General features: G+C 45.0%; 2 protein-coding genes across 2 annotated transcripts in view; one reads left to right on the top strand and one right to left on the bottom strand.

The window, feature by feature from the left end:
- Window positions 1–24,578, top strand: part of DOCK2 (dedicator of cytokinesis 2) — a 404,121-nt gene that overhangs the window by 199,273 nt on the left and 180,270 nt on the right. The gene's annotated exons all lie outside the window — the stretch shown is intronic.
- The window catches only part of INSYN2B (inhibitory synaptic factor family member 2B), a 119,022-nt gene that overhangs the window by 9,582 nt on the left and 84,862 nt on the right, over window positions 1–24,578 (bottom strand). Inside the window, exons 2-3 of the mRNA XM_003362901.5 lie at window positions 10,228–12,486; window positions 9,008–9,082 (exon numbers count right to left, since the gene is read on the bottom strand). Of these exons, the coding sequence (XP_003362949.1) occupies window positions 9,008–9,082; window positions 10,228–11,573 (1,421 nt within the window). The 5' untranslated portion in view covers window positions 11,574–12,486. The remainder of the gene's footprint in view (window positions 1–9,007; window positions 9,083–10,227; window positions 12,487–24,578) is intronic.

Raw genomic sequence — 24,578 nt, 5'->3', positions numbered from 1 at the left:
TTGTCTCCTAATGACCAGTTTGTCCATTATTTATAGGGTATAATTTTAAGCTTCACAACTTGCAGCCATTTCAAGTTGGCAAGTGTACCCCTCCTCCTAGAGCATCTGTCTGCTGACAAGTCCTCAGAGAATCGGAGGTTCTCTTCTTGGCACATAAATAAGCAGGCCAAGCTGCAGAAATCTTCATTGCTGATCACTATCTGAGAAAGAAATCTGTGCTCTCTGTTCTCTGGCTCTGTATTGAGAAGGTCTTCATGTCAAGCCCTCAGAAAGTGTAGCTCATCTAAGAGAACTTTAACACATACTTTCACTCATTATGCAAGGTCGAAAGGTAAGAGGGCAAGGGACAGGAAAATCTCTCTGAAAGCAGGACCAGTTTAAGCCCTGGCTCTGTTAGATCTTGGACAAATTACATAATCTCTCTGAGTCTCAGTTTCCTCGTCTGTAAAATGGGAATAATGACCATACTCATATTTTAGGGTTCTTGGGAGTCTGAAATGAGATGAAACCTGTACAGTGTTTAGCAAGATGCTTGGGACAGTGTGTGGTCTAACAAATGGAAATGACTGTTGCATTAAATTGACAGGGAAATAAAGATTGGGTCATTCTGTGGTCAACAGTGGTCTCCATGCCAGCAGCCATCCATTTGTTATTCCTGTGAAATTCTCAACTTGCTTGATTTTATATTTATGGCATATTTCAGCCTCTTGAGCTATTAATGCATTGTAATAGATTTCATTTTTATTGCAGATAAATTGCTGATACTGTAAATCCTATCTCTTTTCCCTTCCACTCTCAGGAGAAGAAGAAAGGGATAAGGCTGCCAAGAGAGACAGGGATTAGAGGCAAAAGTCTTGGGGATCAACCTGTCGAAGCTCAGAGAAATTTCCATATGTGCCCACACTTTATGCCTATTTCCCATAGAGACAGCTTGAGCTATGTTTGGTGGCAGTTGTTTGGGGATGCTGAATGGTATAGCCATAATGTTCTCATTCCAACCTTTGAAGTGAATCCTGCTCAGTCCATATTGAAATGTGATGAGAGCTGCAGATGCATCTGTAATTACTAGAAAGACCAGAAATGCTGTGTACTTTGTAATTATTTTTCACTGCAGACTTCATTGCTGGCTAGAGAGAAGCCTGTGGCTGGAAGACAAGGCCCTCACAGTTCACCTGGCTCCATGCTGGGAGAGCATCATAGACAGACAAAAGAAAAACACCAAATAATTTAAGTGGAAAGTTGGTTGCTAAACCCACAGCCTGGGTGCATATTGCATTTCTAGTGAAGTACCTTTTCCTCTGGTTAGATAATAGCTTTAAGTGGCAAGTGAGGCCAAGACCCAGTGGACAAAAAGCTTAACCATAGAAGGAAACTCAAGGAAGGCTCTCAGCACCACCCAGCAACTCAGGTAGCTTTCCAGAGCCACTTTTCTCGGTAAGGTGAAGGCCTGGCTTTTCTCCTGCAGGGCATGCAGCTATAAGGCTGGCCTGTGTTCCTGAGAAACTCCTTATCATAAGTTCTGAATATCAAAACTGTGTGTGGGGGGATATGGGGGGGACACCGGCATGAGAATGCTGGATGCTGGGTACAAAGGGAGCACCTAGCAGCGAATTTTCTCTTGAATATCCATAACTTCTTCCCTGTCTACTTCAGAAGGAGTTGTAACAATGGAGGCATCAATATGATGAGAAAGCAGCCCTTGGTCCCTGGAGTATAAGGAAATGAGAGGATGGTGGTAGAGAATTCCAGTATTCAGCTTCATGCGTATTATCTGGTTCCGGCGCATGGGGTGACGACACCCCTGTCCTGAAGTGGGGTGCTAGGCAGCACTTTGCACGCCCACCCTGTCAGGTGTTTGTAATTGCTCTTCCAGGACTCACCAGAGGACAGTTCTCAGCCTTTGGGCTCTTGGCCTGGGGGCATAATTGGCCTTTCATTGGTTTTAACCTTATTTGGAAGAGGAATGTCAGCAGGGATTGACATTCTGTGCCTGATCTCAGAAGAGGCCCAGGAGCTGGGAGGTGTGGGAGGAAAGAGAGGCTAAAGGTGAATCCCCTAAGTACTGCATAATGCAAGCCCGGGCTCCCCAGAGTAGACTGACTGAGACTCATTTTCTCTTCTCATTGGAAACAGGAGGCATCAGAAGATATGCTTACTCCATAAGCAAGTCCCTCTCTCTCCTCTTCCCTTTCCATTTGCCGCCCTCTCACCTGTACCCCTAGTTAGGTCTGTGTACGACCCTCTACCCTATAATTCAAGCCAAGCAGAAAGGTAAATCATCTTTCCAATGATGCATTTAAAACAAAACCTACTTTCTGGGATATTTTATTAGCAAGAATTTTCTATTCATGGTCACGCAGGCTGGTTGTCACAGAAGTCTCTAGTAAATCCACTGCCACCTCCTCCTTTCGAGACCCTGATTTTACCTCATTGACTGTTTCTCGAGCTTCATTGAGATCAGACTTTCCCAGAGAGCTTGCTGTAACTGCAGATTCCTGTCCTCCACCCCAGCCCTCTGATCCAGCAGGTTTGGGGGTGAAGGCCAGCAGCTAGTATTCATAGATACCCAGGAGAGTCATGCAAATGGTCCAGCATCACACTGTGAGAACACTGTTGAGGGCCTGCATCTTAAACACACACCCTCACGATGCCCTTGGCTGAAGAGAATTTAGCCATATAACATCCGCTGAGCCTTAACACCCCTCAGGCAGGGCTGGCCTCTGAAGGCCGCGTGCTGTGGGATCTGGCTAGCAAGTGGAGAGAACTGAGTTCCAGTCTTGTCACTGCCACTTATTAGTTTCAGAATAATTGTGCAAGTGCCTCACTCTCTCGGTCACAATTGTCTAATCTGAATATTGTGCAAGTGCCTGAGCCTCAGTTGCCTCATCTGTAAAATGGGAGTATTTTTCTCTCTCTCACATGGTTGTGAGGAGTAAACGTGAAAACAAAAGGTATTTTTGTAACAACGAACACTCAGGAAGTGGTAGCTCTCTTCTGATTTCCTTTCCCTGATTTTCATCCCAACGGATTCCTGCCCTCACCCAGCTGTCATAGTTTTAAAAATCATCCAATAGTCAAATAAACTGACATCCAATCAGATGTGAGTAGTTTATGAATTATAAGGGTTTAATCTGGGTGCATTACTTTCCTATTATTGCTTAAATAAATTACCACAAATTTAGTGGTTTAAAACAACACAAATTTTATTCTTAGAGTTCTGGAGGCCAGAAGTCCTCCAGAACTATAAACCAAGGTGTCAGCAGAATTGTGTTCCCTCTGGAAGCTCTATGAGAGAATCCTTCCCTTGCCTTTTCTAGCTTTTAGAGGCCGCCCACATTCCTTGGCTTGTGACCACGTCACTCCAACCTTTGCTTCTGTTGTCCCATCTCCTACTCTGACTCTGCCTCTGCCTCTCCTGCCTCTCTCTTTCCGTTATAAGGATCCTTATGATTACATGGGCCCACCTGGACCATCTAGGCTACTCACCCTGTCCCAGATCCTTAACTTAATCACATCTGCAAAGTCCCTTTTGCCATAGAAGGTAACATATTCACAGGGTCCAGGAATTAGAATACGGGTGTCTTAAGGGGCCATTATCCTGCCTGCCACACTGGATTTTGCTGTTTTACCAGGAGAACCTGCAGATCTAATGCTTTAATCTCCTCCTCTAAAGAGATCATTGGGGCAGTTCAGATACTAAGAAGGGAGATATTTTAACCTGGGGAGAGTTTGTGGTTTTCCACAAATCAAATTTTGCCTTTCAAATCACAGCCGGTACAGAAGTGCTGGGCAGTAATGTTGGATGACCGTGATGAACGAGGATCTCAATGTCCTGTGAAATTGCAACAAGGTCTCTGAGTCATCAAAAGAAGATTTGATTAGGTTCCATCTTGTTGAGAGTATGCAATGTTCCAGGTACAGTTATGCATGGCATAACGATGCCTCGATCAACAAAGGACTACATAAAGCACGGTGGTCCCACAAGATTAATGCCATATAGCCTAGGTATGTAGTAGGCTATACCATTTGGTTTGTGTAAGTACACTCGGATATTTGTACAATGACAAAATCACCCAAGTACACATTTCTCCGAAGGTAACCCCATCTTAAGCGTCTTAGGTGAAGTATGACCATATTTGAAAATTGATAATCCATGTACTACATTTGGTTACTGTTTGATTCAGTTCAAAAACGTCTGCTGAGGACCTGCTGCATGGAAGCCTTCCTTCCCTAATAAGAACATTTGATTAGTTAAGACCCTCCATTTCCCCAGTCAGGGGTAGAGGCACACACAAATGCTAACAATGACTTTACTTTTGGGCAATCTAAATGGCTGTCTCAAGCCCATCACTGCTTTTCATTCCTCCCTCAGTCAATATATGATTTCTTCTTTGACAAGAATCTTTGAGCACCAGCTATGCATTAGACACTGGCCCATGACTTTGAGATATTAGCCATTTGCTGAAGGAAAGAAACTCAAACACACTGCGTTATAATGCAAAAGGATAAATGGCAGAGCAGAGGAATGTGCATGCCATGGGGGTCCTTCTCAGGAAGGAGTGTTATCCAGAGGAACTGGCTTTTAAGCTGCAAGGCTAGGAAATTTCCAGACACAGCAGGACAGAAAAAGCATTCTGGAAAGTGAGGGAACTCATGCAAAGGCACGAAGACTTGATAGAACACTCAGTATTTGAAGCCAGCTGAGTAGTTCCCTGTGGGTGGGGAGAAATAGGAGACCCAGTAGGTAAGAAGGTGAGTATCATGTTCAAAGGGCCTGGAAAAATTAGCTAAAGGAAACAAGAGGGACCAGGACCAGATTGCTTAGCAGGGGAGAGACTTGGTCAGATTCTACTTTTCAGGCAATTTAGCAATCTGTGTGGAAGATCACTTGGGATGGGGCAAAAAGGACCTATGGCAAAAAGACCTGTTAGCATTCAAGTGACAAATGATGAGGCCCTTACTAACCAGAGACAGAGGGGATGAAGCTAAGGGGCTGGATTTAGCAGGGAGAATTGTTGATGTGTGTTATGAAGGAGACAAGTGAGGCAATGGGGACCCTAGTGTCTTTATGGAATCATGGTTAACAGCATTGAACAAAGTAAGAAATAGAGGAAGAAAATTTTGTGGGGGAAAATAAGGAATGTGTTTTGGGTGTATGGTGAGTTTGAGGTGCCTTTGAGATATCAAGATGGAAATTTATCTATCTATCTATCTATCTATCTATCTATCTATCTAGAGAGCATGATCATGAAAAAGGTAGAGGATGGTGGTGTCACAGAAATGAACTTAAAATCCACGAGAGCATTTGAAGCTATGAAAAGAGGCTAAGGATGAGAAGAGGAGACAGTCTGTCTAGGTAGACTCCCAGACAGTTCTTCTGTTGCTCTCTCCACTCTAGCACCTTTTAAATCTTGCATGGCAAACCTCTCCTCTCACTCATTGAAAATGTTCAGTTTGTAGCTTGCTCTTTATTTCCATTTCCTGGGCAACATGCTTGGATGGTAGACGAAAACTTTTTCTGAGGAAGACTTTGTATTCTTTTCCCTTAAAGCATTTGAGGCATTTTACAACTTAAACCAAGCAGATTTTTCCTGGGAGTTACGTTCAGAAAATGAATGCATGATTGGTGTAGTCAAAGACCTCCAAGAGGCTCTACGATTATTTTTAGAATGAAAGTGAAGATAACGTACAGGGAGGTATGGCAGAGAACAGGGTGAGCGAGGGAGGAGGGATGTGGCTTGGAGAGACCTCATGCCCTTGAGAAAGGAAAGGGAGCTGATTCCTTGGAGCACTGCTTCCCTTACCTCAATCATTCGTTCACCACCTTCACGGTTTCTGTGAAACTCCCCACACCGTCTACACAATTATTTACTTATTTCTTTATCTCTAAATCAATGCACTTTTAAAACTTAAAACATTTATACAAAACAGGCAATATCACTTTTGAAAATGGAAACCCGCAAAACTTACAGTAAATATATTATGGGACCAACTTTAAAAGTTAAAAAGGCTTCAATAAAAAATGAAAATGATTACGTTCTGGCTGGAATGTATTGTTGCTTCCCCATGGCTATGAACCTGAGACCTGCGCACTCTCGGCAAAAAAGTGTGATAGGCAAGTATTAAAAAGGTGTTGAAGACATTCTAGCACCAACCTCAGATTTTTCCCTATGGGTAATCAGATGGATTGAAATAAAGTTGAAAAGAGAACAACCTTCTCACTAAGTAATTCAGTGTTATTTAATCTTGGGTCCTACGGGGGGCATCCACCCAACCCTTTGAGTAACTTGTCCTAGGATTAATGTTAAGGAGAGACGATGAGAGTGACCGGGGACTGAACAGCCTGGAACCAGCTTGAGGCAGACAGCCAATTCCCACACCTTTCCCTTGGAGCCTACGGCAGTCAAAACTCAAAGGAGTCCATTCTCCCTGGTGTGCGGAAGCCCCTGGAAGTTCCTGAGAACCATGCATGGAATCTTTAGGCATCGGCATTAGTGCTGTTCTCCTTGGTGAGGTAGGATCTACTGAAGTGATCCATAGTAAGAAGAAAGCCAGTCAGGCTGGTGGGGGGGGGGGGGGGGCGCGTGTGTGGTAGAAGGCTCCTTTTGGAGCAGAGGGAAGGAGTTGGATAAAACCAATGACCCTACATGTCTTGATGAAAGCAAGTAGCATAGCCATAGCCTTTGGCTGACGGGTCCACTTAGAAAACCTTACGTCTTGCTAACTTAGCAGTAACATCTCCAAGAGAAGAGGACCCGGCAGGCAGACTATCACAAGCCCCTGTGCTTTATGTACAGAGACGTGCACTGGGCACATCCATCATCGGGGAGAGAGGCTGCAGCTTACCAAGGCCTGAGGATGAGTATTTCACATCACTTATTCATTAGTTTGTAAGATCTGACTTTCCAGGACACAACACAGGGTTTGAAGTCATTTGAAATGCTGAAAAAAAAAAAATGACAACTCTCATCCTCCCACTGTTACTATGACAGGGATGTTGTTCTGATCTCTTCGCTTTCATCAAATTAATTGCCCGTTCCTTTGCAATGGCTTAGCTACAGGATATAAATACTGTCTGGGAGAACAGTCTGACTTTGAATGGTAATGAGGGATGGATGCATACAATGGCTGTTCTTCTTGGAGAACTGGAAAGCGTTGTGTGCCTGAAGGTTTAGTGACCCATCCAGGGGCATAACTTAATTTAGAACGTTTGCTTGGGATGTTTGAAGTGAGTACTAGAAGGGTGCAAACATTCTCAGACTTGTTGGACGGTTATAGGTTAGCCAAATATTGCCCCTTTTAATTTAGCTTAGAACATCAGAATGTCTGAACGGAAAGGGACCATCAGGACCATCTAATTAAAGGCCCTCATTTTTCAGATGAGGAAACTCAGAGGCCAAAAATGATTCGCCCAAGGCCAGGCCACAAAACTTGCAGTAGACGGGGAAATAACCACTTGTCCTGTTCAGTTACATAAGCTAAATAAAATGTCATCTTGAGGTAATAGAAAATGCATCATCTGGCTGCTGAAGAAAAGAGAGACTATCCAAAATTTCAATGGAGGTTAGTTAAAAACAATTCTTGTTTATGATAAATAGTTTTTTTGTCCTCCCTAGCTGTCTAGACATTTAATAATTTTTGTCTTCCTGGTGATTAGGAAATTTGCTTAAGATAGGAAAAGTAAAAGAAAAGAAGGAACAAAAAGGTAGCCAGTGAGGAGACTGCCTGCTCAGCCCTCCCAATACCACAAGCCTCTTCCAGGGCCCCCTTACTGAGGGGATATTTTACACTGAGGTAAAGGTTATTTTCTGTGAGCGTCCCAGAGCTTCTCTCATTTCGTGAGAATATGTGGTCCTGTGGCTCCTAGAATTAAGCTGTTGAGAGTCAATAAAAACCTGCCCAAGGCTCTAGCTAAGTGTAGGGTCCTCCTCACTCCCAGGCCCTGTCACTTGTTAGTATGAAATCTCAGGATTCTGCTGGAGAGAATGAGAGATTTGTAAAAGAAGACACAGGCAACCCAGTTGGGCTTCAGTTTGCTCAGGCCCTCACTGCCTTTCTCATCTGAGACAGGAAAGTAGTAGAGAAAGCAAAACCATACACTTCTGTCACACACTATTAGATGCCATCACACTGAAATGACTGCCTTTCACCAATTTTTCCCTGTGCCACTGAAAGCAGACTTCTAGCGAGGGATGCATTGATCTTTCTTGTAATAACAGTAATAAGCCCTTGGGTTTGTTGCGAGGTTTGCAGTTACAAAAGGCATTCACATGTTTTACCCTATTTGCTCCTGATGGCAACTCTGAATAGGGATAAATGTCTCCACTCTACAGATGAGGAAACTGAGCCCCAGACAAGTTAGCACACATCAGACTTGGGGATTTTGACTCCAAGTTTAGTGCTCTCTCCACTCTATGATGTTTTCCTTGTGTTACTTTCAAAAATCCACTTTATCGCAGCAACTTTCCCCCTGCCAGAAGGAAACGATGTACTTAGATATGAACACAAAGTGCTTAGCACAGTTCTTGACCCATAGGAAGAGCTTGGTATGTGAGAGCTACTGTTGAAGAGGCTTTTGGGATCAGAAAGGTCTGAACTTGAGGCCTGGGTCTGGCCCCTTCTGCTTTCTGAAAATGCTTTATCTGAGCTGGGCCAAAGGGCTTGACTTCCCTGAAGATATTAACACCTACCTTACAGGTATCATTGTGGAATGAGAGGCAAATCTGCAGGCAGAGCTTAGCACAGTGCCTGTGCTTCTTGTCCAGGAAGTGTAGGGTGATTATGTCAAAAGGATTTGCTCCTAGACCTTTTTGTCTAACAAAGCAGGGCCTGCCTTGGAGCCAGATGTTAACATTTGACAGTTAAACACCTTATTTTTTAAATCTCAGGTAATCAGAGGCCTACTGTCTTTGCCTCTCTCTGACTTTCTGCTTCTAAGAGTTTACACAAGTGTTCTGAGGGCCCCGAGCTCCGTGCACTACAGAGCAGGCCTCGGTGTGGCAGGTACCTGTATATGATGCACGCCGTGTTCTGGCAGGTACTGCAATTGTTGAGATCCTGGCCAGTTCGATAAAAGTTGCGCCTGCAAGATAGAGCATTTGCTGGATAAATCTATGGGCAAAAGCCCCATGGGACGCACGCATTCTACTGACTCGTTCCCTACAGTACAGCACTGCCCCTCTCGTTGGTAGCAATGCTCTGAGTTACGTGACCATTACAATACAGAAACCAGAAACCCATGATAATAAGACCTCACATTTCTAGAGGGCGTTCTAAATGTTTAAGCCCTTTTAAATCTGAAGTTTTTTCATGCTGACTACAATCCTGTGAGATGAGTCAGTTATTCTTACTCCCATGTGATAGATGGGGAAACCGAGGGACTTTGCAAATGAGTAGAAGAGAAGTTATTAAAACTCCTGATCCCTTAGTTCAGTGCTTTTCTCTCTTTATGGTCACAATGCTTCTCTCTTATAAGGCAATGTTGATTCTAATTCATATCAGCAAGCATCAGTTAATTACATCTTCCCTCTCCTCCCCTGTTGTTGATTATCTTTAACCAACATTTCTTCTTCTCAGTCTTCAGGGAGCAATTTTTCTGGGGATGAACATTCCATACCTAAACGATAACTGCCTTCCCCTCCCCAGACTGGTGTTGAGTCACCCAGGAATGCATTTTGTGACGTTTTTCTCCTTGCAAAATTGTGATCTCATTTCAGTCCCTACTTAGTTGGTCAGTTGGTCAACGATGGACTTTGGCCCAAGCCGTCAAAGTAGTCAGTGGAGGAGAAGGTCAACAGTAAGCTTAGTGGCCACCTCAAGTCCTTTGTAAAAGACAAACAAAAAACTAAAATACTGTGCAAATGCAGTAGCTTGCTACAGGGGGAGGGTGGGGGATGTACCTGCATGCTATCGTTTTCCCCCATCATTTATCAATTGGACCCCCATCTTAATAAAAGCTATTTTTGACCTTGCTGCTTCATTGCCCCCTTCTCCAGTCTGTTGCTACCTGGAAACAAAAACAAATAGCAATGGAAATCCGCCAAAGACTAGAATTGAGTGAACCCCAGTCAGAACAAAGGGAGGCCATTGGTTAGGATTCGGGGAAACAACAGAACAGCAAACATTTTGGAGACATTTTACTAAGGGAAAACAGTGCTCTCTCTGAGAGGCCCGGTCGCAGCAAATGACTTGACCCAGTAGTTTTTAATATGAAAAAATTCACCTTACCCTTCTGTGAGAGCACGGGCTTTCTCCAAGTCTTGAATTACATTCAAAAGGACTTTAATTTTCTCTTGGTTCGAGTGTAGAGATTCCTCCACGGATTGCAGCCTGCCTTGGAGGTCGCAGAGCTCACCCTGTGCCAGATGAATCTGACTAATTCCACCCGTCTCCCTGCTGCTCTGAAGTTTGGTCTCCCTGTTTGGAAGGGTGGGTGGGAGGTGGTCGCTTTCTGGACAATTTTGAAACTCCGGGGTGTCTGAATGGGTGGGGTTCTTCACCATCTGCTCCTGACAGACAGGGGCAGATTTTGATGCACTCTTAGGTTTGAGTGACAGCAGATCCTGGTGATTATCACTCGGTGAAGAACAGTCTGAAGCTCCTCCTGGATGGACTGACTGGCTGTGGGAGCCTGGCAAGGGGGAGCTGTGAGTCCGTGGAGGTGAAGGAACACATGTTTCCTTTGACTGAGATGACAGTGGAGCAAGGTCTTTGTCATCAGAGTTGTCTTTGGGCAAAAGTGATTCGGGCTTAAGTTTTCCTGTGCCTGGCATGTGATTGGCAATGCTGGTGGCATTTAAGCAGCAGGGGGATCTTTCTGAATCTGATGGCAGCACTCTTCTCCCATCACCTGAATACATGTCAACCGAAGGGTGTATGGAGTTGCTTATCTCGGTAGACCTCTCTGGACTGAAAGTGGATTCTCTACTTGCCCAAGTAGGACTGTGATAAATATCATCAGGGACCTGAATGGCAGCTGTTGCTTTCTCTGAGGGCTTCCAAGTCCCTTCTTCCAAGCATATGCTAACAGGCCCATTGCTTTGCACCTTGGACATTCTAGGGAGAAATGAGTGGGACACTTTGACCCTTCGAGGCCCATCCTCAAGATGTTGAGCCAGCCTTAAGTAGGCAAGCTCAGAAGACACAATGTCCTGTTCAGAGAGGTTGCCATTGACCTGGATGGCACTTTGGGATGCTGATGGCATTTCCACCAGGGACTTGCTGGCTGTGAGTCTCTTCCTTTTGAAAACTGGGAAATGCTTCCTGAGACTGGGGGATGTTTGGATCGCGATGTTCCGAAAGCCCCCTGCCTTCTGGGACCTGGGGAAGGAGAGTGAGTAGGTGGGGAGATGGTGGTGCCTGGGTGCTTGAGTCTTACCCATCACAGTCGGTTCTTCAGAAGTTTGGACATCAACCTCAGTTAGGCCAGGTGGAGTCTTACTGGTCCCATCTTCCTTGAATCGTACCTGCTGAGATTTGCTCCTACGGTGGTGAGGTTGCTTCACAAACTCCACTGACTCTAGACTGTTACGCTTTAGAAGCACAGGTCGCACTTTCATATTTTGCTGGGCCATTGAGCCTCAGTTGAAAGGATTCGGACCATACACTTCTCCTGGGCACATTTCCTTATGTCTTTGGTGCAACATCTAATGATGGCATCTCAGACATGGAGATCTGCCAGCCAAGATGGAATGGTCCCCTCCACTGAGTATGAGAAGCTCTGTCGGCCATTCCCAGCCTGTAGGTTCTACTTGGGAGCAATCTGTAATGCTTCCCCTGCAGTTAAAATATTATTTAATCGCAGTGATAATTGCCACTTAGATAAACAATACTTAAGCTAATTATTAAATATCTGATCTACCAAGAGAGCTGGTAGGCTGTTTATCAAGGGAGGCCGGCAGGCAGTTCTGATCCTGGAAGAAGTTTGCTGTCTTGAACAAAAAGGCAACAAAAGTACCATTTAGGGGATAGTGCCAGATTCCCAATGTGTGAATTCCAAAAGAAACCTGCTACGTCTGATACGGCTTCCTTTCCCGGAGCATCAATTTCCAGCGTAAAACTACAGGAAACTTAAACCCTTCTTCTCTCCATAGCATGTAAACAGGCAGAGAAATAAACGACCTGGAGGTTTGCTTCTTTGATGATACATGATGCTCCTAAGGGAAGGTTCCCATTTATGTCAATCACAAATTTCTCCTTTGAAGCCATTGTTTTCTTTCATGCTGTTTTTCCCTTTCCTTCAGTGAGGGAAACTTATCTTCCTAAATAGCCTCACAAAACCCAGTGGAGTGTGACCAGGACAGGATTGAGGCAGCTGAGGGCGCACACAGGGCAGAATCCCTGTTGTGGTGTCTTGGCTGAAGTTCACATGTGGGCAGAGTGAGCCACAGCTGCAGCCTCAGGGAATCAGAGCTGAGAACGGTGTTCACTTGGCCCCGAGGCTCGGGGTCTGAGACCTGGCAGTCTTTGCCAGCAGGCAAGGAGAATCTGAAAGGGAAGAGACAACAGTCGCAACTGAGAATGTAATTCCTGTGGACCTGGGTTTCTCTCCAAATTCCAACTCCCAGCTGAGTGCTTTGGAGTGGATGGTCTAGCAATAAGTCAACCACACTGCCCTCCTTTCTGTTTCCTTGGCGAGCCAGCCACCTTGTGGCTGCAGGGCCTTGGAACTAAATGCCTTTCTTCCTGGATTGGTTCCTCCTCCCACTCCCAGGCATCACCCAGCCAAGTCCTGTTCAACTGTGTAGTCCCAGCATAAATGTCACTTTCTCAGGGAGCCTTTCCAATGACTCCTCCCTCATGTACACCTCCGGTGCTAGACCACATCGGGACGCCCGTCATACCTTCTCATCCCATCCTTCATGACACCAGTTACAGCTATCCTGAAATGATCATCTGTGTATGCATTTATTTAGTGTGCATATTCCCCACTACCCCGTAAGCTCCAAGATGGAGGAGCTGACGCCATTGTATTCACTGGTTGGGTATTCTCAGCCCTCCTTTAGGCTCCCTGTGGGTGTTTAAGGAGCATTTATTGAAAGACTGGGTGTCTGAATGCCTTTGGAAGTAAAGGAGATCCTGGGCACTGGCGTCCTGGGGTATCCTGCCAGGGCAACAAGACAGTGAATCCTTTCTGCTATGACTGTAATATTTACTTGAAGACAAGGTTTTCCCTTAATGTCCTCATTTTTTAATTGCTTTCTAGGAGATAAATGTGCATAAAATTCTCCATGGAAAGTGTACCTTGTAATAATAACAGTTACCATTTATTGAACACTTAGTTTTGCCATGCTGAGGACTTTACATGCATTAATCATAACAACACTCATTTACTGAGTACTCACTAATGTGCCAGGTGCTGTTCTAAGCACTTTCCAAGTAGTAACTCCTTCAGTCCCTACCCTACAGAAGTAGATACTACCATTTCCATGTTACAGTTCAAGAAGCTGAGGTCCAGAAAGGTTAAGTAACTTGCCCAAGGACACACAGCTAGTGATAGAGTCAGGATCTGCACACAAACACACTGGCACCACAGCCTGTGCTCTTAACCTCTATGCCCCACTGCCTTTCCAATATTGCATTATCTCATTTAATTCTTATGACAAACCTATGAGCTATCAGGATCCGTGTTGGACTGATACGGAAACTGAGGCTCAGAGAGCATAAGTACTCAGTGGAGGAACTGAGATGTGAACCCGGGCGTGTATGATTCCAAGCTCAGTTTCTTACCCATGATATTATGACTTTATCCCCTTGGGATCTGCCTGGTATGCAGGACAGATGGTATCAGTGATTTGAGAATGGAGTTTGAAGACCGCTGCCAGTCTGGAGAGATGCAGGGGGCTGTCTCCTGGCCTAGCCATGGCAAAATGAACCTGTTTGCTGAAAGTCCAAGGGATCACACTGGGATGAGGCGAGTTTGAAGCCTGCCTGGGTTGACCAAAGGATTTTAAAAGGAAACAAAAGTGATAAAATAGTCCACAAGTGTTTGGGTATCTTCAAGACAGTGTTCTGTCTGTGGCTCCCAGCCTTATCACAAAGGTCGAAACCTCTGGCTTCTCTGAGTATGGCTGCTTTGCTCCCCAAACATTCTCCATTCTGCTGTTACCCATTTGTGGGTACAGCCTAATCCTTGTTTCTCAGTCTTCTGCTTTCCCCAGGAATTTCTAGATAATGTCCATGGTGATTTCAGCTTAGCCTGCTCCCAGCTGCCTTGAGAGGGACCAATTAACCCAGTTGGGCTGGGGCAGTGAGTGGCAGGTCCTGAAAGAGTACAGGATCCATCGATAATGCTAATGAGCTGTCAACTTGTCAGGAGGCCCTGCAACTACTCCTCACATTCTGAGTGTGCCTTAGACCTGGGTTAAAACCCTCTTCCTTACTGGCTGAAGGGTTTGGGGCAATACTTATGCTCTCTGAGCCCCAGTTTTTTGTCTATAAGATGCGGTGACACTCATAGCGTAGACACTCACAGATGCACGGGTCTGAGGGGAGAAGTCAATGAGACAGTGTCTGCAAAGCTCTCAGCACAGAGCTCAGCACACAGGAAGCGATCATATGGCTGTGCCCTTGCTGTTAATACTGTTGTCATCACCTGCAGCCGGTTTCTTTGTTGTGAATGCCAGAGAGCTTGTGGAAGGACCACTATCCGCAACTTTTCCAGCGCTGGTAGAGCCACTCTTGGGACAGAGAATGGGCAGTTTCAGGGAAGCATCTCTCACTTGCCTCATCCGTCTGAAAAGCAGGGCTGGCCTCTAGGAACAGCATCATCCTATACTCTCTGGGAAGACGCCCTGCTGGCGACGGGTCCTCTGGTCACTCTGCACAACAGTTCCAAACAACCTCACTTTTATAATCACTTTCATGTTTCAGTGACTGCGCAGAACTTTGAGGTCTGCAAGAATACAGCAGCCCGTCCCCTCCTCCCATGGTTAAGTCCCCTCTGCCTCGTCTTCTTCAAGCAGCAAGTAAGGCTGCCGGGATACCTGTAGTGACAGGGAGCTCACTATCGAATTTTAGTCAATAATAATTATTTTTATTAATAGTAGCAAATATGTATTGAAAACTTACTATTACTGAGCACTGTGCTAGTACTTGGCATTTAATCCTTAAATGGCCTTCAGTATATGGTCCCCGTTTTGCAGAATGAGCAATTAAGAATTGTGAGGTTCAGTCACGTGCCTGAAACCCCGTAACCCATACCCTTAACTCCTGTGCTGCAGAGCCTAGGCATTTATATGTCTCCTTTTGTGGATTTCTTTGCCTAATTATCCTCTACCTTCTCCCTCTCCTTAGGTGTTCATTAAGGCTTCATTCTGGGAAAGTTAACTCACTTAGGCTACAATTGTCTGAAACTGGTTTTCATAAGAGCTAATGTTTAGTGAACATTGATTATGAGCCTGGCATTGGGCTAGGTATTTTTATTTACTCTCTTCTTCTATACTCACGACAATCTTAGAGGCAGGTGCTATCATCTCCTCATTTGGTATTTACCTGGTAAGTGATAGAGTCGACATCTGAACCCAAGGACTGACCCTGGAGCACAGGCTCCTCCCCACTGGGCCTTCCTGCCTTCTTCAGGTCTGGGAAAGGACTTTTTGTGCAAGGCTGTCAGGCGAGTTTCAAAGTCTCTCCACATTTTTCTTCTGAAAGTCAACCAGTATTCTGGTTTTAGCCCTGCTTTTTTTTCCCTGGAAATTTATGTACCCTTGAGACATTTTCTTTTGATCTTTAAAAACAGTTGGTTTCCTATTTATAAAGATATGTTTATTGTAAAAATTCAAATAATGTAGATAAACAAAAAAAGGAAGAAAAAAATCACCTGAAATCTCACCACCCAGAAAGAACCATTATGCACCAATTATTTGGTGATGGTCACTAGGCATCTCGCTGTGCAACACTTGGGTGTGCATTGCATGCACATTGCATGCACATGCAGGTTTACAGAAAGCCGTATTTTACTGAACAACATGGAGAAAGTTCCACATTATGGCATATAGATTCACACTATCCTTTTTTTTAATGATTTTTTTTTTTTTTAAGATTGGCTCTGAGCTAACATCTGTTGCCAATCTTCCTCCCTTTTTTTTCTCCCCATAGCCCTAGTACGTAGTTGTATATCCTGGTTGCATGTCGTTCTAGTTCCTGTATGTGGGATGCCACCAAAGCATGTCTTGATGAGCAGCGTGTAGGTCCACACTCAGGATCCAAACCGGTGAACCCTGGGCTGCCGAAGCGGAACATGCAGACTTAACCACTGGGCCGCAGGGCCAGCCCCTACACTATCCTTTTAAGTAGGCTAATAGGACTCTGTTGTCTAGTTAGCCATGATCTATTTAAATAGTGTCCTTTTGTTGCTATTTAGATCGTTTCTAAATATTTGGTATTGTTAAATACTGTAAATAGCATCCTTTTTTTTTTTCCTATGTGAACCTTGGAGCACTTGTCTAATTATTTCCCTGGAATAAATTTCTAGAAGAAGAATTAGTGGGTTAAAGTAGCCACATATTTTATGTTTTGTTTTTACCACTACTTTTCCTTCCAGAAAGTTCTATTAATGTGCAACCCCACTATTACTGCACGAGAAGGCCTTTTCACTAGAACCTTTTTGCCACTGTCTTTGGTCCATTTATGATGAGTTTTTTCATCATTGCCAATAAAATGGGAAAAAGAAATTGCCTCTTATTATGGAATTAATTTAAGATTTGGCATTTTTCCATATGTTTATTAGTTTTACTTTATATTTAGTGTGGGTAAAGAATGAAATGTTGAAAGCGACAGTTCAAAAAATTAACCTAATGTGGAAACTCTTATGTCCTAGACATAACCTAGCAAGTATAAAAATTTCCACTTTTGAAAAATTTCATATTTCTCTTCCAATTCTTCTGCCCCTGATGCCCACCATGGCCTTTGCACAGACATGTCCTGGGGAGTACACCTGGCTAAAGGGAGTGACCCTCTGTAGGCCTCAGGTCTCACAGGCTCGCAGCTGGCCGTTAATTGCTAGGGCGTTCCCTGGGCTTCGGTGGTTAGGGCCTGCTTAATATCCTGGCCAGAGTCCAGAATCACTCCCCAGAGGTGGGTGCAGCAGCCCATTGTATGCCCAGAGACTGGGAGTTATTGCTGATCTTCGCAACACTTTTTTATTCTTCTCTTGATTATTTGCTTATTGACACAAACCAACTGTTTATGTTCCAACCATGCCTTTGGTCCACATCAGATGGTCCTCATGAAATCAGTGTCCATTTAGTAGGTATAGTACTATCTCTGTTGGTCACAAACTTTAGACTCCCTCTGGAACAGACAATGGTTCTCTTCTCTGGCATGTATTTAGGCTATAGAGAGAAGGGTTAATTGCATAGGCTTTAGCTTATGATTGACTTGGACTATAATCTTCTACTTTATTGACCTAGAGCAAGTGACCTGGTTTTCATAAAACCACATAGAGTTGTTGTGAGGATTAAATGAGATAATCTATATAAAATGGTCAGCATGGTCAATGTTAACTCATCAGCTAGAACCCAACTGGACCACCCGAGTTTCTCCAGTGTGGGTCTTGGCTCATCTACTTTCCCTTGGGAGAGAAAGCTGTAGGTAAATTTTCAGGAGGCAATGTACAAGGATGGCATTCCCAGGAATCCTGTCCATCTCCCTGCCACCTCAATACTTTGTGTACCACTTTGGCATTGTGCTTGTCTCCCTGTGTGGTGCTTATTTGCTCCTTCAGGCTCTTCAACTAGAATGCAAGTTCCTTGAGGGCAGAAGGGGGTCACAGTCCACTCTGACCCCTGACCCCTTACCCTAGGTTGATTCAGAGCAGGTGTTAAGTGAATTCTTTTCAAAGGAATGAATATAATCCCATATTACCTTATTTGCCTTAGCTTCTCTGGTACGGAATGGTTATATTGCTGGCATGGAATAAATATTTGTGTAGCTAATTAATTAAGAGCAAATTAATGAATTCTCTTCCAACTCACTCTCCCTTTCAACGACACATTATCAATAGGTCTCTGGGATGAGTGAACTATGTCTGTCATTCAGTGTATGATGCTTGCTCTATTTATGACTCAAATTTAATTTGGTTAAACTTTATTGAGAACCTGTTATGACCTGGGCACTGTGATAAACATTGTGGAAATCACCAAAAGGAGTAAGACCTGATCCCTATTGTAGCTCTAGGAAGGGACCTTGTAATGCCACCCCATATGAAATCAGTCCCTGGGAAGTGGTGCAAAATGTTGTACAGAGTTGGGGATGACTTGGAGAAAGATATATACTTCATTTTATGTATTCAAAGCCTGCTTCAAGTATCAGGGGGATTTACATTTTAAATGGGGTTTAGACTTTATCCTTCACTTCAGGAGTCAGCAATTTTTTTCTTTAAAGGGCCAGGTAGTAAATGTTTCCAGCTTTGCTGGCCTTACGGTCTCTGTTACAACTATTCAACTGTGCTGTTGTGGCAGGAAAGCATCAACAATATGTCAACAAATGGCCGTGACTGTATTCTAATAAAACTTAATCTAAGAAACAGGCAATGGGACAGCCAACAGCCTGGGGGGCATGGCACAGTTTGCCAACGCCTGCTTTAGGCACTGGGGAGTCATTGGTGGTTTTTGTTTCTCAGAGAAGGCTCTGTTTGCTGGCACACTGCCATCTCCCTTCTCCTCTGTATTTAGTCAGTAATAATAATCCTTACTATTTATACCACACTTTACAACTTACAAAGCATTTTCAAATCCCGTGTAATCCCTACTAAGAATGTTAGGAAGTATTACTCCTGTCTTAAAGAGGAATCAGACCCAGAAACGTTAGACGGCTTGTCCTAAGTCACAGAGGTGGAGCTGGAACCCAAACCCCCTGACGCCAGCCTCAGGGCTCCAGTAGAGACCCCAGTACCCCCGCCTCCGTTCCATCTGCCCAGTCAGGTGTCTCCCCTCCATTTAGGCAGCCAGAGTCTAACCATTTTGTGTGTTGGTCATCTTTCCCCAGCTGGAGGGCGCATTCTTAAAGGGCAGGAATATGTTTTATACTCCTTTTATATACTCCAAAGTAGGAGGCGCAGTGCTGAGTTTGTAGGATGCACTTAAAAACTGACTACTGGTCACTCACCCCTGGGTCTTGTGGTTCCTCACATCAAAGTTTCCGTTCCCTTCCATTTGTATTCAGTTAATTGCTTGGTCACAGCTGTTGGCAAGCATACTGCATACCCATCTGAAATCACAGAGTTAATATGTGTGGTCCCTGCCTTTGTTTGCCTTTCCAATTTGAGTATGGCCCCAGCAGCTTTCTCAATAAAGAACAGAGGGCTGGTCAATTTTTTGGGTCTGTCTGAATCTACGCTTTCTCCCAAATGGTCAAGAAACCAAAGGGAACTGGCTTTCTTTTTGCCATCTGGATTTACTAAGCATAGGTGTACTTAGGGGCAGAATTAGGCACCAAAAGGTGAGGTGAAGATCAAAATTCATATATTTGGAGTCTAGGAAGCTATTAGATCATGAAATCGTTTCTCATTTTTCAATATGCCACATTTGACCTTTTCTCCCAGTTTCTGCTATTCGTATCCAGGTCTCCATCATCTCTCATTCATACCACCGAAAAAGAGGTCTTCATTCTTGCCCATTTTGCCATCCATCCTCCACAAAGCAGGCAGAATGATCTTTATAAAATTTAATCTGATTGTATCAGGCCCTTCTTTGAAACCCTCCAAATGTATCCTACCGAATTTAAGTTAAAATCTAAACTCTTTACAAAATCTCTAAGGACCTACATTACCTGGCCTTGCCTACCTTCCTAACCCCATCTCATCTCAGACCACTTTTCCCCTTGCTTTCTATGACCTGGTTCCCTGGCTCAGGACATGCCAGATTCATTCTCATCATCTGGCCTTCACACTGGCTATTTCTTTTGTCTGGACTGCTCTTCCCTCAGATCTTTTCCAAGGCTGGTGTCTCTACCTATGAAGCCTCCATGGGGCCCTCCCTAACCTCCTCGCCATCCTTCATGTCCTCTTGTGCAGCAGCCCCCTGTTCTATTAGCTTGTTGTTTATTCATTGATTACCTGTCTCTGTCCCTATTTATTGAGGAACCTTAATTTGCGTTTGTTAAATGAATGAGTGTGCGAATGAATTCTTAGAGTTTTCAAGGAATCATATGATCTTAGAAATAGAACAGGGAACTTTAAAACTTAAGACCTTGGGGAGCATCTCATTCGATGGTTTTAAAACCTCCTTTAGCCGTGGAACTATATTTCCAAATCTATGCTTAAATCCAATCCGGATATCTAAGACAGAATGAAACAGAGCTGTTCTAGAAAAAGTGGGGAATGCATGCTGCCCCAGTCACTCTGAGTCACACCCTGGGAACCTAGGGCTCCATGCAAGCCCAGTTTGAAAACCACTGAGACAAACCCCTTCATTCTACAGATGGGAAACAGAGGCTCTGAGCAGCTCTCCTCTACCTGTAAATTCCTCAAGAACAGGGTCACTGGTTTGAATCCCAGAGCAGGAGCTCAGGGAATGTTTGTTGAATTGTTCGGGTGATGCATTGAATTGAAGGCAGAAGTGGAACTGGGCGCCAAGTCTAGGGCCCGTGTTCTCCAGTGCAGCAGTGAGGATGGCAAAGGGACCCTGGCTTCCATCTGGTTCAGTTCAGGCGGCTTGTTTGGAATCAGACCTAGGGGAGAAGACCACCTTCCTGTTCCTGGAGGCCTTTTTGGGTAGGCCACCAATGCTATTTTTTCTGCTACTCCAGCCCTCTGATTGCATTTGTCAAAGAAACCAGGGAAGATATGATTGCCATCTCTCTCTCCATCCTGTTCATCCTTCTTCTCCTTCTTCTCCCTTCTTTTTTTTTTTAACTTATAAAATGTTTCAGTCATGCAAAGCAGCATTGAGGAGAGCGTAGTGAGCATTAACAGACACCATGAGCCCAAAGCCCAGCTTCAGCAAGAAACTTACAAGTCCAGCAGAAGCCTCTCTCCTCGGTTCACTCTCCTTTCTCCTTTTATTCCCCTGCTGTCTTGCCCCGCTCCTTTCTCCTTGTCTTCTGCACTTTAGTTCTTATTTCTCTCTTCATCCCCTCCTCAACTTTCTTTGCCCTGCCACCTCTCTTGCCTCCTCTTTCTCACACGCCTCCCTCCTCATCTGCATCTCTAATCAGTGCTCGTGGGTCAGTGATTCACTCCTTTGCCTGTTCAATGTCAAGGGTGAGAACTCAGTAGTGAGTCGGGAATTGCGTCTCCTACAAACCTTAGGGGTCTGCCCTGCAGGGACAGTTCTCTGGTCCATACGTCCCCCTGGCTGGCAGCACTGGCTGCTCCTGCTGCTATTTTTGAAAGGTCACCTCCAGCTTGCTCTCTCCAGGGGAAAAATTTTACCACCATCAGATGCAATTGCGTTGGATGCAAACTGTTGTCCAGTCTCTTCTCCTAGAGGAAAAAGCAATAGCCTGATACATCTCTATATTTTACTCAGCATTGTGAATTCTTTCCAGAAGGTTTTTCTGGTATCTCTCACTCCTTTTCTATTTCACTACCTCACTATAGACATTTTCTTACTATTTTTTAGGTTATCCTCCTTTTTGACTTTAAAGAATTTGATTTACTCTTCCTGGGGCCAGACACTGGGGGAGCTGCCTGCTCAGACATGTGGAAGGATCTGGACCCTTTTGGATTTATCATCAGAGGAATAACTCTGTGTGTCAGATGGGAGTGGGACGCAGGGTTGAGTGGTTATGTTCACTCCCCTTCTCCATCAACTCAAGTCCAACAAGAAGCTGGACAGCCAATGATTTGCATGGCTGTTGACAGATTCATTCATGGGGTACAGACTTGGCTCAGACCACTTCTAAGTTTTTTCAATGTTGAGTTGTTGACACTTCCTGTTTCAATATGAGGAGGGGTCCAGTTGCGGTGGAAGAAGGCAGGAAACTCCTTCCGCATCTCAGCACCACTTTCTTTGGTTTTCTGGCACCTGGGAACTCTGTCTCCCTCTTAGTTAGTCTGAGTTTACGCTTGGCAGCCTCATCCTGTAGATTGTCTAAAACTGTTATGAATAAAATTGGAAAAGTCTTCCCATTCTGAAGGGATCTATGCTCCTGTGTAAACCTATCAGACATATTTGGTTGATTAAAATACTACTGCTTAATATTAAAAATAAGAATGGCTCCAGGGACCCTTTGCTCTTTAATAGCAACTCTAAGATTTTCAAAGTGTTTTCAGACTTACTAGCTCATTTTGGCCTCACACCAAATTCTGCCAAGACCAGGCATTATCACTCCCATTTTGCAGATGAGGAAACTGTGGAAGGGAGGGGAAAGATTTGCCCAAGGTGAGAGCAATCTGGCAGGGCCAAAAGTACCTCAAAACTTTACTAGCTCAGGGAACTTCCACAGGGCCTGGAGGAAGTCCAGTGCCCATCAGAGGCCCCTTGGGTGAGGGCCAGCAGAAGCAGCTCACAGCATGGGCTTGTTGGGGACCCCCACCCCCGACACGCACACACACTGCATACCCATCAGGGAAGCTGTCAAGCCCTGGACTCTGCAGTGCTCCATCCACCCTGGTAGCGCAGAGCATTGGCAGGCAGCTGCAATGAAGGCTTTCCCGCTTCTGGATCCCTGCCTACACTGCAGAATTTCACAAGGAGAAGCGAAGGGGGGAGGTTTACGATCTGATCTAATCACAGATGAACTGAGAACTCAGTGGCAGCCAGCAGTTTGCGGAAGCACAGGACTCCGGTGCTGTTAAAGAGCCCGCCCTTCATTTCTGAGAGGAGCAAATGGTATGCTCAGCCAGTATCATGTGCTGCACACAGTAGGTGCTCATTGCTGCCACTGCTCTTATTGTCACCAAGATTACCACTCTGCACTGGGCCCCAGGCCACTCTGAGGTAGGATAAGATCCAAGGACTTGAAAGTTCCTGCTGGGGGCTGTGGGAAATCTCAAGTAACGTTAAAGTAAAGCTAATAAAAAGGAAGTTTAAGGAGAAAATGCTGTCAAATGTCTCCTCTTGTCTTGAGATTGTTCTTCACGAGGCTGGTATTTTCCAAGGGACCAAGAATGTTTCTGTGGCTTTTTGATCCCTGTCCTCAGAGCTCTCTGACTCCTTCCCGGTCCCTCAGTGCAACGACCTCAAATCATTGCTGGACTCAGTGTCCCCTTCTGGCTCTCCAATATGCTCCTGCCAGTGCTGGCTGTGAAACTCCATCCGTACCCCCCCATGCAAATCACAGGCTGGTGAGGGCACCTTTCAGTGCCTCGTACTTGGTGGCCCCACAGCATTTGCCTAATGACAAGAACGTCCTGTGACACACTGATGTTGGTCACATCACAAAAGCATAAAAGCTCATGTTTAAATATCTTCCCTCCTCCTCCTTCTTTCTTCTTTCCTTCTCTTCCTTTCTCTCCTTCCTCCTTCTCTCCTTTCCTTCTTGCAAGAGGAAGGGCATGTGGGCAGAGAGAGCCAGGCATCATCTGGCAGCAGCCCAGCCTGTACCCAGTCACAGCCCCCTTCTCATCCTCCAGGGTGGGAGATAGAGAAAGGCACTGAGCTGGGTGGACCCCTTTCCTGGGGGTCTGGGGGTCCTCACTCCTAGCCACCTATACTCACTCATCTTTTCCTCTGCAGCCAGCATTCATCTGTCCTCTCCTGTTGAGAGCAGGGTCACACTCCTGGAGCTCCCAGGGCCCCACACATTTACCACACGCCAGTCACTGGGGGTCCTACCTTCCCTCCAGATCCCCAGCTCTAACCCTGACCCCCAGGTGTAGGGGTGGCATTCCGTCTCCTGGAATTAAATCTTTATAATTATTTAGTGAGGCCTTTTTCCTACAAAAAGTTATTCACATATTCACACTTACACTTGCTGAATGACCCAGAACAAGTCATCTGATCTCTGTGAGCTCAGTTTCCTCATTTTAAAATGAGAAGAATATTTGGCTTACATAATGAAGCGGCTGACACTTGAGAGGTATAGTAAGGATCAGCTAGCAGACTTCTTGGCTTCCTTCCTTCCTGTTTTCTGGCCTGGATGTTGTCCTCTGATTGCCCCCCCAATCCCCCCCCCCCCCCCCCCCCGCCCCGACCCTTGTCTTGCCTGAACAGGGACCTTTATACAAATGATATGGTTTCAAGCCAGGCCCTGGCTGCGCTCCATGATCCCTGCTGGGCCGGTGGCTGGGGCCTCCTCTCTGTATCCCAGTCTGGTGTTTGAGCCTGGCTTGCTGGATACGCACAGGATTGGGAGGAGCACCTAGGGCATGCGGGCTGACGATGAGGGAGCCAGAAACCACTCTCAAAGCCCACATCAACATTCTCTAGGAGAACCTTATGGGTCCAGAGTTGCAGTGAATAGCTCTCTTCATCTGAAATACCAGGACCCTTTACATCTATGTGGAGGGGTTTGAAGTAGTCTGATAGTTTAGGTAGTATAGCATGGTGGACAAGGGCCCACATTTTGAAGATAGACTGCCTAGGTTTCAAGCTGGCTCTGCCATTTTCTGAATCTATGATGTAGGGTAAATTACTTAACCTCTCTGTGCTTTGGTTTCCCCATCTCTAATATGTGGCTAATAGTATTACTTC

Source organism: Equus caballus, chromosome 14, assembly GCF_041296265.1.
Source record: "Equus caballus isolate H_3958 breed thoroughbred chromosome 14, TB-T2T, whole genome shotgun sequence".
Classification (NCBI taxonomy): domain Eukaryota; kingdom Metazoa; phylum Chordata; class Mammalia; order Perissodactyla; family Equidae; genus Equus; species Equus caballus.
This window is presented reverse-complemented; position numbering and strand designations above follow the sequence as displayed.